The sequence below is a fragment of the Chenopodium album genome, chromosome 5 (assembly GCF_948465745.1).
Source record: "Chenopodium album chromosome 5, dcCheAlbu1.1, whole genome shotgun sequence".
NCBI lineage: Eukaryota > Viridiplantae > Streptophyta > Magnoliopsida > Caryophyllales > Amaranthaceae > Chenopodium > Chenopodium album.
The window spans coordinates 75,359,873-75,374,373 of NC_137838.1; the positions used below are offsets into that span (position 1 = coordinate 75,359,873).

Consider the following 14,501-nt stretch of genomic DNA (forward strand, 5'->3'; position numbering starts at 1 on the left):
TTACAAATTGGAACCATAAAGGCCCTTATTAAAACCAAACCAGTATTCCAAAATCCCAAAACATAATTAAAATAGTAAAACATAAATAAGTTCAACACGAAGAACGAATACACTCAATCACACCAATCCCTTGACAATGCGTATGTTAAATCCCTGAACTTCACATCATCAAGCTAACCTGTGCAATACTGCTCCCCAATAATACAAGTGTAATAATTGGATCATCACAGGGTTATTGAAAGGCGAAGGCCATGACCAAAAGAAAACACACAAAAGCACGCAATCAGCAAAGCTGAGTACATACAAGCTACAACGTACCAAGCCTAGCATGCTCAACTAATTAAAGTAAATAAACATACAACACGAATTCATTAAACAAGACTCCACACTTAAACAATTCAATCGACTCAACATACTTGCTAATCAATTTCACACACTTGACTCCTTATATTTAATTTAATTTGGAGTAAGCAATAGACGAGGTTGTCCAATCCACCAAATCATTTTGGTCCCAAATGACCATTTAAAATAAAAGTTTAGCGCGATGCAAGAATGGGCGCGACTCCATTCTCACAAAGTTAGTCTAGGATCTCATCTAACTTTCATTATAAAAATAAAATGTAAATACCAAAAGAGAAGAGGACATGTTGATCAAACAAGCCTCGGAAAGCCACGGGCTACCACCGTGTACCCCAACCCATAATTGTCAATACTCTAGAAGTGCACGTTTTCTAGAGTTTTATTGCTCATCCATGTTTCACTTTACGTGATTACAATTTTATTTAATAGCCGACTCATTCCAATAGACCATACATAAAAATCATACATCAATTTACTTTTAATCTTATTTAAGACAATGGTGATCACATCACAAATTGACCTTTAATTTCATTAAACTTCCAAATTATCCAAATTGTTGAACATAGTCAACTCACCTAGCCATTTCGGCTTAATCCACCTTTACTCAACATACTAACAATTCATGATTGAGTAATAAAATAAAATAAATAACAACCTTGTGGAATAATTAATAAATTCATTCCATTTAAACCATTAAATTCCAATCCTTTAATAATCCAAATGTGGTTAACAAACCAATCCAATAAAATATGAAGTATCAACATTCCATACAAATAATTAATCCAATACAATTCAACATGTTTGCATCCATAATTCCATACAAACATAATCAATTCACCAAAACATGTCTCATAAACATAAGCACATGAATTAATTAAATGTATAACCAAACAATTTTCATCCAAGTGTTCTCTAATCATGAAACTAAGTTCTTTTCTTTGGTACCTAAACATGATACTACTTACAACGAAGTAGACATGTACGTACCTCGTATAAACAATCCTTTGTGCCACTTTTAATCACTTAAAAGTCTCCTAAGTAATAATCACTTCCTAGAAAACAAGCAACAATAATAAATTAATACTTATTAACCAAATTTCCAGCAATATAAATTTGATTAAAGATCCTTAAAACTTCATTAAAAACATGTTTTTATGCTTAATTAATCAATAGAAATCCAATAGGAACAAAAGCCCCAATTTAATTAGTGATAAGAACCCTAAAATCCCAATTTAAATAAATTGAAACCCTAGGTTTTTAAAATTATAAAATCTGAAAATTATAACAACAATTATAATCTGAAATTATTAGTTTAAAACATAAAAACATGATTTTGATACTAAAAATATAAACTTTATACTATAAAATCAAAACCCAAAACTAATTATAAACATTAAGCATAAAAAAAACTTCGTTAAAAATAAAAAACTGCCCGAAAATCATATTTAGAGGCTGAATTTGGCCACGATAGGGTGGTGCTCACTACCAAAGGTAGTGAGTCTTTCTTAAAACATTGTTTCCACATGGAAAATAAGACTAACCTTTGTGTGGGGAAATTTTTGGGGATGTATGGGGTATTTATAGGAGAGAGGGTAGTAGGGTAAGTAGGGATATTGAGCCTCATTAAATTAATGGGTCAATTAAGAAAGTAAACTGAGTTTGGTTTGTTTGTTGGACATAAATTATAGAAGGAAGGTTCATAAAAAGTTCTTTGTAATAAAATCGTTTATCAACCCCAAAAATAATTTGAAACTTTTGAAATTAAATTCCGGAAAAATACAAATAAATATTATAAATAATATATAATTTCATTTATAATATATTTAAAAAATATGGGGGATTACATGATCCGAGTGGTGTTGCTGCAAATTTCACCAAGATGCTTAATGATTATAAGGAGTATGCGGAAAGGGTGTTTAGGCCAGCTGGGTCATGTGATGTTGCTCCCCTTGGGACGTGGCGTCTTCCTGCTGCAGGCAACATTAAGGTGAATTTCGATGCCCATCTCGCTGCAAATAATATAATTGGTTTGGGTATGGTGTTGCGGGATGAGGCGGGGAGCATTATTGCAGCAGCTGTTTAACGTATGAAGGCACGATGGAGTGTTGAACAGGCTGAAGTAGCTGCTGCCAGGTGGGGGATGCAGATTGCAAAGCAGTTGGGACACTTGAGGATCGAGCTTGAATGTGACGCAGCTAATGTAGTGAACATCATCAACAAAAATGATATGGGGTACTCAACCTTAATGCTTTTCTATGAGGATATTAGAAGATTGAAAGAAGTTTTTTTATTTCTTTAAATGTAGTCATGTCCGTAGATCGGGTAATACCTTAGCACACTTGATTGCTAGACATAGTACAAGTGAATCTCCGTATGTATGGTTTAACGATTTCCCCCAAAGCTTTCTTACTTTGGCGGAAATTGATATAATTTAATAAAATTGCCCGACTAACGGTTTCTTAAAAAAAAAAAAAAAAAAAAAAAAAGTAGAGGAAGCTGATGTGGCACATGAAGGGCAATTCCGTCCGGACACTATTCATTTGCTAATGCTCCGCAATATAAAGGGTAGAAAAATACAAGTAAATGAAATAATAAAAAGTGTTAGGGTTTCATTCATCTCACCGTTTAATCAAAAGTCCCCAATTTCCTTCTCTGTCTCTGTTTCTCTATCTCTCTTTCTCAGGTATGATTCCTAATTCTCTCTGAAATAATTTATCAGGTCGATTGTAGCATATGTTTGATGAATTTCTGTATTCGATGATTGTTTTGATGTGAAATTATGGATTATAAAATTAATTAATTCTTCGGTTGTTTGATTTTATGTGATGTGATAATCTAGAAAAATCATGATGAGTGGGTGATGTTTATATTTGATGTTAATTTGAATTTTATGTGATGTAATAAACTAGTTGTGTTTGTGTTATGATTAGGGGAAAAAATGGGACGGAGGATGTTTATGTTTGATGTTAATTTGAATTTTATGTGATGTAATAAACTAGTTGTGTTTGTGTTATGATTAGGGGAAAAAATGGGACGGAGGATGTTTATGTTTGATGTTAATTTGAATTTTATGTGATGTAATAAACTAGTTGTGTTTGTGTTATGATTAGGGGAAAAAATGGGACGGAGGATGTTTATGTTTGATGTTAATTTGAATTTTATGTGATGTAATAAACTAGTTGTGTTTGTGTTATGATTAGGGGAAAAAATGGGACGGAGGATGTTTATGTTTGATGTTAATTTGAATTTTATGTGATGTAATAAACTAGTTGTGTTTGTGTTATGATTAGGGGAAAAAATGGGACGGAGGATGTTTATGTTTGATGTTAATTTGAATTTTATGTGATGTAATAAACTAGTTGTGTTTGTGTTATGATTAGGGGAAAAAATGGGACGGAGGATGTTTATGTTTGATGTTAATTTGAATTTTATGTGATGTAATAAACTAGTTGTGTTTGTGTTATGATTAGGGGAAAAAATGGGACGGAGGAGAAGAGTTGGTGGGTCAACTCAAAGGAAGTGGCAGAGTATCGAACAAGGAATGGAAAGAAAGATTCTGGTGCGGTCATTGAACAATATTAAAGATAAGGTACAATACCAAAACGAAGATGGTAATATGGTTGAAGAAATCCTTAGACGAGAAGAATTCCACATAGTGGATCTGAAGCTGGACAAAATATATCATAATTGTTTACCATCACTGCGAAGGGCTGCGGAGGTTGGTGAAATGGTGGCTTTGGGTCAGTCCATCTTCATCTTTGGTGGTCAGAATGAAATATCATCACCCCTACCCGATTCTCAATTGAATTATTACGCGGGCGCGTCTCACTTACATTTTGGTGTTGGTGTTGGTGGGACGTGGGGCCCAGCTCCGATCAATGATCCTAATGAATACAACTACACCTGCCTTAATGGGGATGTCTACTGTATTGGAAATGTCCTTGCTCCACAGGTTCTTCATGTCGATACCACCAATGGTGTGCCCCATGGCCCCTGGAAGTCGCTTGGCCCTTTGCCTTCCAAACTGGTGGATTGTAGTCCATCCATGCCAGTGATTCCGGACCCTACCAACAATCGCATTCTAATTCACTTGAATTACGGTCAGCTTTCCTCGCCTTCCCTCTATGCCTTTTATCCTCCCACTCATGGTACTTGTGCTGGTACATGGAAATGTCTAGACTCCAATGCCTCTGATTGGGACAAAATACAGGATGCTGCACTTCTTGATGGTGTCCTCTATCTTCATGCCCATAAACTTCGCAATCTTGTTCATGCATATGAGGTTGCCACCTCAAAGTGGTTTGACGTGCAGTGGTCCACTCGGGTTATTGAAAAAGATTTCTCTGTAGATGATTGTACCTTCAGGTTTGATTCGCTGTTTTGTCTAGACGACACCAACAAAATCTTGTGCTTGGCCGTTTACTCGCCTGTAGTGCCGATTGTTCCAGGTGGTGATCGATGTGATCGTAGCTTACCTACCAACACCACTCTTCTCTTCTTCAAGTTTAAAGCGGAGCGTTGTGGTTCCACCATAACCCTCACTCCCCTTTATACCCGCTCATATGAAATTTTATCCACTTACCAAGTGCTTGACTTCCTCCCGCTTTAGTGAGTACCCTCATCCCTCTTCTCAACTCTCTCTTATATGCATAAATTGATTGTTTCTTTTCACATTCTCTTTGGCTTGTTGACCTTGTGCTGTTGCAAATTCATGTTCATTGTTGCTAAAATGTGATTGTACATGCTCTATAATTTAATTTGAAGATTTGTTTGATTTTTATGTATCGCCTTTAATTTTTATGTGCTAGTAGCTTCGATTAGAGCTTCATCTGTTTTTACAATCTCTGGTGTGCTTTGCCATGAGGAGCAGGTTTCAGCTATCTGGTTTCTTGTTGATTGTCATTGTTATGTTTCCTCGGCGTTGTGGTGCAACAGGGTTGAGACATTTGATGGTAGTTGAAGCTAACTAGATGATTTTTAACATGTTACAGGGTAGTTCTTGATGATCAGTAGCTCCTGTCACCTGCATTTTGTGCACATAGTGTTAATGCTGCTGGACTGTGAAAGGGCGTTAGTTGTGCTTTTTGGCTTTTGTTCTGCCTTGAGCTTTTTATATGAGCAAGATCAGAGTTTCTTTAGGCTAAAGTTTATTTATATATCATTTGTGTCACTGGGCGTGCATTAAGTACTCTAATGGTTATGGGTCTATGTTGTTTAATAGTATCAGGGAACTTTGGGATTTGGCTCATTATTGGTAATTAGTTTCGGCTTGCTACACTAAATTAAGCTTTGGCAGTTTGGCTCCACTTCCAATTTAAACTATTTTGGCCAGTTTTATTAGGATATTTCTGCTGAATGAGTATTTCCAAAATTTGTCGGATAGTTGGTACTTTCTTCTTTCTCCATCAATACGTGATTTCTTATTTCTTCTCTCACATTCCTTACTTTTTAGTAATAAACTATTATCCCAGTATCTCTTTTCTTTAATTTTTAATTTCTCAATAAACTCTACTTCTACAATATTTTACTCTATCCAACTCGCCTAGATAAAACGCTGTGACAGTCAAAATGATACACTTAAAAAAAACCGGGGGAAGTATGACACATGGAGTAAATGAATTTCCCTTTAAATAGTAGACACTATTGATAATATTGGAATTTTTTTTTTATTTTTATTTTTTATCAATGCTTAAGAAACCTCCCAATCCAAAATATTATAATATACTTCCTCCGTTTATTTGCATCACTTTCTAATTAAGAAAGTTTCAATTTAGATGCATCACTTTCCTTCCTAGTTTAAAAATTCTATCTATCTCTCTCCAATCATATGGGTCTTATTTATCAATTCTCTCCACATCTCTCTACTCCAAAAATTGCCTAGGAGTCCATAAAAACCAAAATGATGCAACTAACAAAAACGGAGGAAGTATATAGATTTTTAGGGCCAAATGAAAAGTTCCTAAAAATGAGAAAGATGAGAAGGATTTTATGTGCATATATTTTATACTGAATGTGCATATTTTTTTTTTTAACTAAATGTGCAAAAAAATTGACTAAAATTCAATGTGCATATTTTTTTGTGTATAATGTGCATAAATTTTCGTTTTTTCAGATTGTTAAAAAAAAGTAGCAGGTTGAAAATCAAATTTGCATATTTAGTAGATAATATATACACATTTAGTTCAAAATATATGCACATTTATCTCTTTTTATTTTAAGAAACTTCTCATTGAATCTCAAATCTACGGTAAGAATAAGTCCATATGTGAGAAGTGAGAACCCATAATTATATGAAAACTAATCTAAGATTTAGAACATTTGTGGAAAAATTTAGAATAAATGACTAAATGAGTAATAATTTAGAACATTTGATTTAAGAACTAAAACATGTGAGTAAAAATTTAAAATATTTTATTTATATAACTTAAAATATATAAGTATAATTTAGAACATCTAATTTAAAATTTAGAATATATGAATAAAAAATTCCCATATATACAAACAATTGACCCTCATTAAATCATTAATCCTAGCTATCAATACTATAATTGTACAAATATTTGTAGGTCACATCAGCATCGAGTGCGACAATTATAACATAAGACGAGTACCCAAAATACAAGTACTTGGTACTAATCTAGGGTGCAGCAGGTGGGTGTGTGGGTTGTGAGGCTATTTACGGCGTGCAAGTGCAGGCAAGATCCCCAATTATTTTCAAAGTTTCCCAGAGATCTTCCAAGCGCTGTTGCAAGAAAGAAGACCTGTACATGGTATCGCCAACAATTAAGGGCATGCAATTAGTTGTCCTAATGACCCAATGTCAGACATTCTCTGGCCAAAACTCTCTGAAGAATGCTTGACGAACTTCATTCTCTCGCCGGCGCTTTTCTTCATCCAGCATTTTCCGCACCCTTTTAGAGAGTGTTTTCTCCTTTTTTTGACATTTTCTCCTGTCACAAATAGCAACAGAATTAGCAAGAGAGAGGACTCGATGATCTAAGGATTGGACTAAGGCCCACAACCAATTAATAAATTAATTAATCAATATTAAGCGATACTCAGTAGTTACACAGCACCACCAGCAGTTTCCCCTCCCCCCCTTCTGCGTCCCCACTCAAGGCGACATTTTCATAGTACTGTATTCCATAGATTACATGCATTTCCAAACAGCATAATTGAAAAAAAAAAAAAAAAAAAAAAAAAAAAAAAAAAAAAAGAGCAAAACCCAATGCAAATACTCAATAGAAAATTCCTACTCTGAACAATGAGGATTGTCTCCCATAACAAAACAGGCAGCGCAAAAGTAGAAGTGTCATGGAGTCGCATTTTGTGCAACTACAAAGAGGGCATAGCTTATTCAGCTACTTAAAATATATGATTCAATAATGAGGGTTGAGGAGTTTACTTCACCACGCAACCTTAATGATTCAATCTGACCAAAAATAATAGGACCTTGAGAATACTACTCGAAGGCAATTTAAATCTGACTCAAAAATATACACACCAGAATATGGCATGGTAATACAGAATCCACCTCCACAACCAATCCTTGTCCACCAGCTCAAGAAACACAGATACTGACCACACTACTCAGGACCTCACATGTTCACATAATCGGTAGACTTGGGATAGATAACAATCTTGGTGGCAAAGAAAGGTTGTAGAAATGCAGGTAAATAATATTGCAAGAAAATTGCAGGTGGAGCTTGAACAAAAGTGCACAACAAAACCATAACTTCGCATATATAATATAGTTGAGCTTGTTCTAACCAAATAGTAAACAAAGTTCATGCATCACATCATCTGCTAGAGGGAAAATCGGAAAAGTCAACGAAATCCTCTTTATTTTAAAATTTCAATCCTAAAGCAGTAATCACAATAGTAAAGATAATAATTGGTTTTCTTAAAAAGCGATAACTTCATCGACAACCCCAAATGAAGAGCTGAACAATGAGAAATCATCAAGCAATAAAAAGTAAATACACTACAAGAACAACAAAATTTCAAAAAAAATATTAAAACACAAAGGTAACCATATTCACTGCTACTTGTACGTCATATATATAAAGGAAACTAAGCAATAATCTCCTACTCTTTAAAAAAAGAAAAAAGGAAACTATATCCTCTTTGTTTATGATTTCGACAATCACACAATTCCATCCCGGAATTCTTCATATTCGAAAAAATAAAAGTAATAAGCTAAAAATTTAGTTGACAGCAACAACACAGGATTGAGTTCTGTAAAAGAAGCAGGTGAAACTTACAGTTTTCTCCTTCTCTCCAGAGGTGGTTGTAGTGGATGATTGCAAAGCCTTCTTTTTCCACTTTTCTGCCCCTAAACCTCTTTTGTTCTTTTTAACATATGTTTTTACAGGCTCCAACCTACCCTGTTAACGCCATAGATCACCAATTAAGACAGCATTATATTTTGATTTTCAAAACTACAAGCAGATACATGCACAGCATGAAACAGATAGATAAACAGGTATTTACAATTCAAACCAATACAAATAAGCCTCTACCCATAAATTTTATGAGAGATGCCGGTTGCAGTCTTTTACCATATTTCGTTATGGCATACACAAGAAAAAGTATGCTAAGGTCCTGAATGGGGTTCGGTACAATATGGCACCCAAAATGCAACCAAATACTTTGTATGATACAAAATCATGTTCAATAACCACTATATTCATAGAGTGAGTCAATTCAAAGGGAAAAACACAGAAGGCTTCAAAAGCTCATAAAGCAAAATAATCCGTGAATTTAACAAATATTTCAAATCTCTTGTTTTATATTGATCCATTCCTCAATTAGAACTTGGCTCCAACACAACTAAAAAAAAAAAACACACACACACACACACATGAATATTTGGGTATGAAGATTCAGATAGGAAAGAAAAAGAACAAGCTCAACAAAATATTCAACATCGTGCAAACAAATAACACAGAAATAATATACAAGTATACAACAATACAAAGAGAAAGAAAATCAACTATGTCGAGGAAAAGAAAACAAGTCGAAAATTAGCAACAGACAATGAATGCATCCCCACAATAAAGAGAACATCCCCTCAAACTCCACTATACTATAACCGATCAATACCTAGTGATAAAATAGACAACATTACCCTTAATCCCTTTTCTTATCCACATCTGTATTATCTAATACGCACTATTAATATACTTCGTAGTTAAATTTTTGAGTTGAAAATATCAATAAAAATTGACAAAATCAAACATCCATACGGAGTACTCCGTATTATCTACTCCGTAATGCTTTGTATCTAGCAACCGCTCATTACGTATTTATGTGTGCATACTGCATAGCATTAAAAAAACGCTCCTCTCTCTTCCAACATGCCAATTTAATTTCAAAGCGAAGGAGTAATTCACAACTTGGCAATCTAAGTAGTAAAATTAAGTCTTTCCACAGTAAACCTAAGGTTTTGTGCAAACAAAAATCACAGTAAACAAAAATACATATATACACTATAATTCCTATATAGTTTTCAAGGTGAAACTTCAAATAATGCAACTCTTAAATCTATTCTCTCATTTAGTAATTCATCTAGTTTTCTTTTAAACTCGAAATTCATATTTGATAGAGTTCCAAAAAAGCCCTAAAATTATTTATTTTTTTAAAAAAAAAAAATTGAAAAAACTGGGAGTATGAGAGAAAAAGACTGCAATTTGATACTAATTAAATTAATTTCAAACAATAAAATCAAAACCCATAATCAATAATTATAATTACACAAATTAATAAAACAAAGGAGAAAGAAAATAAAACTAACCTTTTGTGTGGGGAAATTTTTGGGGATGTATGGGGTATTTATAGGAGAGAGGGTAGTAGGGTAAGTAGGGATATTGGGTCTCATTAAATTAATGGGTCAATTAAGAAAGTAAACTGGGTTTGGTTTGTTTGTTGGACATAAATTATAGAAGGAAGGTTTATAAAAAGTTCTTTGTAATAAAATCGTTTATCAACCCCAAAAGTAATTTGAAACTTTTGAAATTAAATTCCGGAAAAATACAAATAAATATTATAAATAATATATAATTTCATTTATAATATATTTAAAAATATGGGGGATTTCACAAACCCGTGACAATACCATAAACACTTGGCCTTAAAGTTTGGGTTGGAAGAATTAAGGTTATCCAACTTGACCCTACTATAAAATCTTCTCGCTTTGAGTGATACATTTTCATTGGAACTATTTTTTAAAGGGATAATATAATATTTTTTTCCAAAAAAAATTTTTTTTTTTACAAAAAAACCATTTTACTTAATATATCTCTCTCTTTTGATTAAAGATGGGCATGGGCCGTGTCGTGAACAAAAATCTGGGAATCGGCACGAGGCACGGTGGTCAACCCGTGGGTCGGCACGCCGGCACGACACGTGGCACGGTCTTGCACGGCAGTGGTAATTTAATTTTTATTATATGTATTGTTGTTTTTTGCTAAATTAATAAAATTATTTATATAAACTTAAACATAATTAGAAAAATAATTTTTATAACCTTAATTAAAATAAAGTTTGTTCAAAACAAAATATATTAACATAAACATAAATTAATAACATTATTTGTATAAAATTAAGTTGTACTAAAAAATATTTATATATCGTTTTTTTTTTTTACGTTCATTTTATAAATAAAAAAAAATAATAAAAAAAAGTGGCACAGTTTGGCCCGCGGCCCGGCTCGGCACGGCCCGCCAGGCACGTGGGCCGTGCCGTGCCGTGGGCTGGGGTGTGCCAAATTTAGGCACGGCACGGCACGACACGCCCACCACCGCGGCACGGCCAGGCACGGCCCGTTGCCCATGTTTACTTTTGATCCTCGACTAGTATAGTACAACGATTTAATTATTTCTTTCCCCTTGACCCCGATATACTTCTTTATTACTTGTCTCATCTATCTCACATATGAATATTTAATTATCCAACCATTCACATTAGTTATGCACCCTAATTCTTAAACCTAATCAAAATTTGTTCGACCTGAAATTTACTCGGGTTTAATTACTATAATTAGGTTCTTTTGTCTTTCAAGTTTACTTATTCTGAACATTGCCAAAAACAGCAGTTTGTGCATTTTTTGACACAATCTTAGCTTGGACATGGCCAAAGGCTTGGTCCATTATAGGCCAGTCCAACCTTGCCCCCGCCCGCCCATGATCACCTCAAATAATTCTCCAAAAACACCGAGCAATAGCTAATCTGCTAATGTGTCACTTAAACAATTACGGAGGAAATACTAAGCCAAACCTATCTTTGCGATCGCAAACTCGATCTCATGCTTAAACAATAATTAAGCCACGAAGGGAATATTAAGTCAGGCAAAGTCTATTTTTGCAAAACATTCATGTATGAAGTATATTTCTTTTTAATTAATATGGAGTACCCAATGGAGTGGTTCATTTAATTTTCCCTTTGGCCTTTGCATTTAGTGCACTATTTTTAATTTATTTTCCTGCTTCGAGGATTCCATAAGATTTGGTCATCACAAAATCTTTTGTTTCTTTGAATCCTTTGATTGTTCCTTTACCCAGTAAACACGAATACATGATAGACATTGCATATGACCTAAGTCGTGACGGAAGTGCTCCCTTTTTTTTTTCTTACTAATTGCTACCGAGGTTTGACCTTACCCAAAGTCAAATGATTAATTTTATCAGTGAAGAATTGATTGACTTTTCCACTATTGTTAATTTAATGCTCAAATTTCAAATGAGGTGGACATCTAAACGGTTATTTCCTTCGTTTTTAAATAAATATGGCAAGTCAATAAGCTCGATATTATGGTACCACTTTTACAAAAAAATAAAAATAAAAATAAATATAAATAAAATCTATTAATATTAATAACTATTACTAAAACAAAATGGTCACTGTCTACATGTCAGTTTCATAATAAAAAATTTCCCGCCTGAATACAAGGATGATGCCATCTTTCTTTCTGTTTATTTTTTTTTTGGTTGGAGCTACCATATTTAATAATTTTGAAATTTGAAAATTAGAAGCTTCTACATTACAACTACAACCTTTCAATTTATCCTTAAAAATTGATGGACTAGCTCAATTACTTTATACTCATACATGTTCATCCCCATTGATTCTTACCAAGCCAACTGCTATGTTGCTCACACTTCCATAATCTTAAACTACATTCCAACTCTTACAAGTCCGATAATAATAACCAAGTATTGTTCTGCTCGGTACTATTCTGTTAATACTCAAGTCAGTTGCTTTAAGTTATCAACTTTGCAATATAATATAATTGCCTTTGATGAATACTCAAATCGTGCCATTAACAAACATTAGTAGACCTTGGTCATAAGCACTTTAATTGATCTAGGTCAAATTCGCCAGCACCACCATGTACAAAATCAACTCCTCTACGTAGAATCAACTTCGCAAAGGAGTGACTTTCATTTTATTTGTGTTTATAAAACATGTTGTATACCATACACCCACAGTGTCATTTAAAAGTCATTTTAAAAATATTACTCCCTCAGGCCTGACCCGATAATAAATTGTCAATATCTTATCATAAATTAAACTAGTAATGTGACAACTACATATCTTAACCCATAAGTTCATATGTTAATGCATGATTGGTCTGAGTACCTTAAAAATGGGAAGTTTGTCATAATTTTTTCTCAACAACACATCACGGATTCATTTACTTCTCACAATAAATTAAATTTTCATAAATTTGTTACAACTAGTACAAACTTCAGCCAATCAAAAATAAATCATAATAATACTCCGACAAAGTAAATAAATACATAACCCTTAGGACGGCATATATCAAAACCGATTAACGAAAAATCATTGGAAACAGCATACTACGTATACAATACAGAATAATACCTGGAGGAAGAGGTGAAAGCAAAATCGACCCAAGAACTAGAATAAGGGTCCCACTTAAGGACCCGACCATCAGCAACACTAGTGTAAGGGCCCGCACCAGATGGGTCAAAGGCCAGGCTCTCAGGCCCAAAAGCACCTGGGACTTCAATGGGCCGGGCCCGATGAAGAAGGTCATGAGAAGGGGTAGAGAGAGAAAGAGATGGAGGAGAGAGAAAACGAGGAAGAAAGAGAACTAAAAGGGTTGAAAGAGCTGCAATTGTTGATGCAGTAAGTACCATGTCTGAAGCTTTCACCATTTTTGAGTTGTTTGTAGAAGAATTGGTGTGTGGGATTTTTGGGACTCTGGGATAACTGGAAGATTTTCAAGATTGATGTATTTGCTTTTGCTTATTATTAATGGTCCAAATTGGCAACTATGATTGTACTAAATAAAAGATATTGTACATAGTCACGGGTACAGTGATAATAATGTGAAAATTTTAAGGTAGAGGAGGACCGAGGATGTATCGAGGGTCTGTTTGATTTACTGAAAACAGTTGTATTAAACTAATTGGGACTGAATTGAACTGAAATAAATTGTTTATAGGAGAAGAAAATTAGAAACTGAACTGAACTGATTGATTGTAAACTAAACTTAAATTAGGCTGAACAGAACAGGCACGACACAGACCCTTAAGTTTGGTATATTAAGCCTTTCAATTCAAATAAAATTAATAAAAATAACTATCATGAAGAGTGTAATACTTGAATAAAAATACCCACATTCATATGAATATACTCCCTCCGTTTTTTTTATATGCATCACTTGGTGATGCGCGGAGTTTTAGAAGGGTAATATAATATTGTGAGTGGATGAATAATTTATTATAGTATAAGTAAGATGGGGACCATGAAAGAGAAAGAATGTGAGGGAGAGTAGATATTTTTATTATATAAGTGGGGACCATGGAGGAGAGATAAATGATAAAATAATTTAAGTGGGGTTTAAAGTAAGAGAGAGAAATGATAAAATATAGTATAAAGTTTCCAAATAAGGAAGTGATGCATTTAAAAAAAAAACACCCATAAAAGGGAAGTGATGCATATAAAAAAAACGGAGGGAGTATTAAAGTAGATATTGTAACAGATCCAACAAGGTCTCAATCAATGATACATATATATATACTACGTATATATTTCATAGATTAGTAATGATTTGTGCTCATAGTTTTTAAGTTAACCCCAAAACATGTCATAGGACAAATAAATACAGACAT

The 14,501-nt window shown here is 33.8% G+C and overlaps 2 protein-coding genes and 1 long non-coding RNA gene across 5 annotated transcripts; 1 reads left to right on the forward strand and 2 right to left on the reverse strand.

Annotated features, from left to right (window-relative positions):
• Nucleotides 1–13,676, reverse strand: LOC145632312 (protein STRICTOSIDINE SYNTHASE-LIKE 10-like). 2 transcript variants are annotated; one of them, XM_081684653.1, is made up of 3 exons: nucleotides 13,246–13,673; nucleotides 1,348–1,412; nucleotides 1–188 (listed from the first exon to the last, which is right to left on the reverse strand). In XM_081684653.1, exons 1-2 carry the CDS (start codon nucleotides 13,539–13,541, stop codon nucleotides 1,406–1,408), a joined length of 303 nt encoding a protein of 100 aa, XP_081540779.1. In that variant the 5' UTR covers nucleotides 13,542–13,673; the 3' UTR covers nucleotides 1–188; nucleotides 1,348–1,405. The 2 variants fall into 2 exon arrangements, with proteins under 2 accessions (XP_081540779.1, XP_081540777.1); XM_081684651.1 differs by lacking the exon at nucleotides 1,348–1,412 and having other exon boundaries at nucleotides 13,246–13,676.
• On the forward strand, nucleotides 2,924–5,742 carry LOC145632311 (uncharacterized). 2 transcript variants are annotated; one of them, XM_081684650.1, is made up of 3 exons: nucleotides 2,924–3,043; nucleotides 3,831–4,968; nucleotides 5,352–5,742. In XM_081684650.1, coding segments are annotated over exons 2-3 (1,131 nt in total). In that variant the 5' UTR covers nucleotides 2,924–3,043; nucleotides 3,831–3,838; the 3' UTR covers nucleotides 5,353–5,742. The 2 variants fall into 2 exon arrangements, with proteins under 2 accessions (XP_081540776.1, XP_081540775.1); XM_081684649.1 differs by having other exon boundaries at nucleotides 2,945–3,043; nucleotides 3,850–4,968.
• Nucleotides 6,751–9,577, reverse strand: LOC145631085 (uncharacterized). Its single transcript, XR_014112336.1, has 2 exons — nucleotides 8,625–9,577; nucleotides 6,751–7,310 (listed from the first exon to the last, which is right to left on the reverse strand). It is a non-coding gene; the product is annotated as an uncharacterized LOC145631085 (long non-coding RNA).
• Nucleotides 13,677–14,501: the final 825 nt, after the last annotated feature.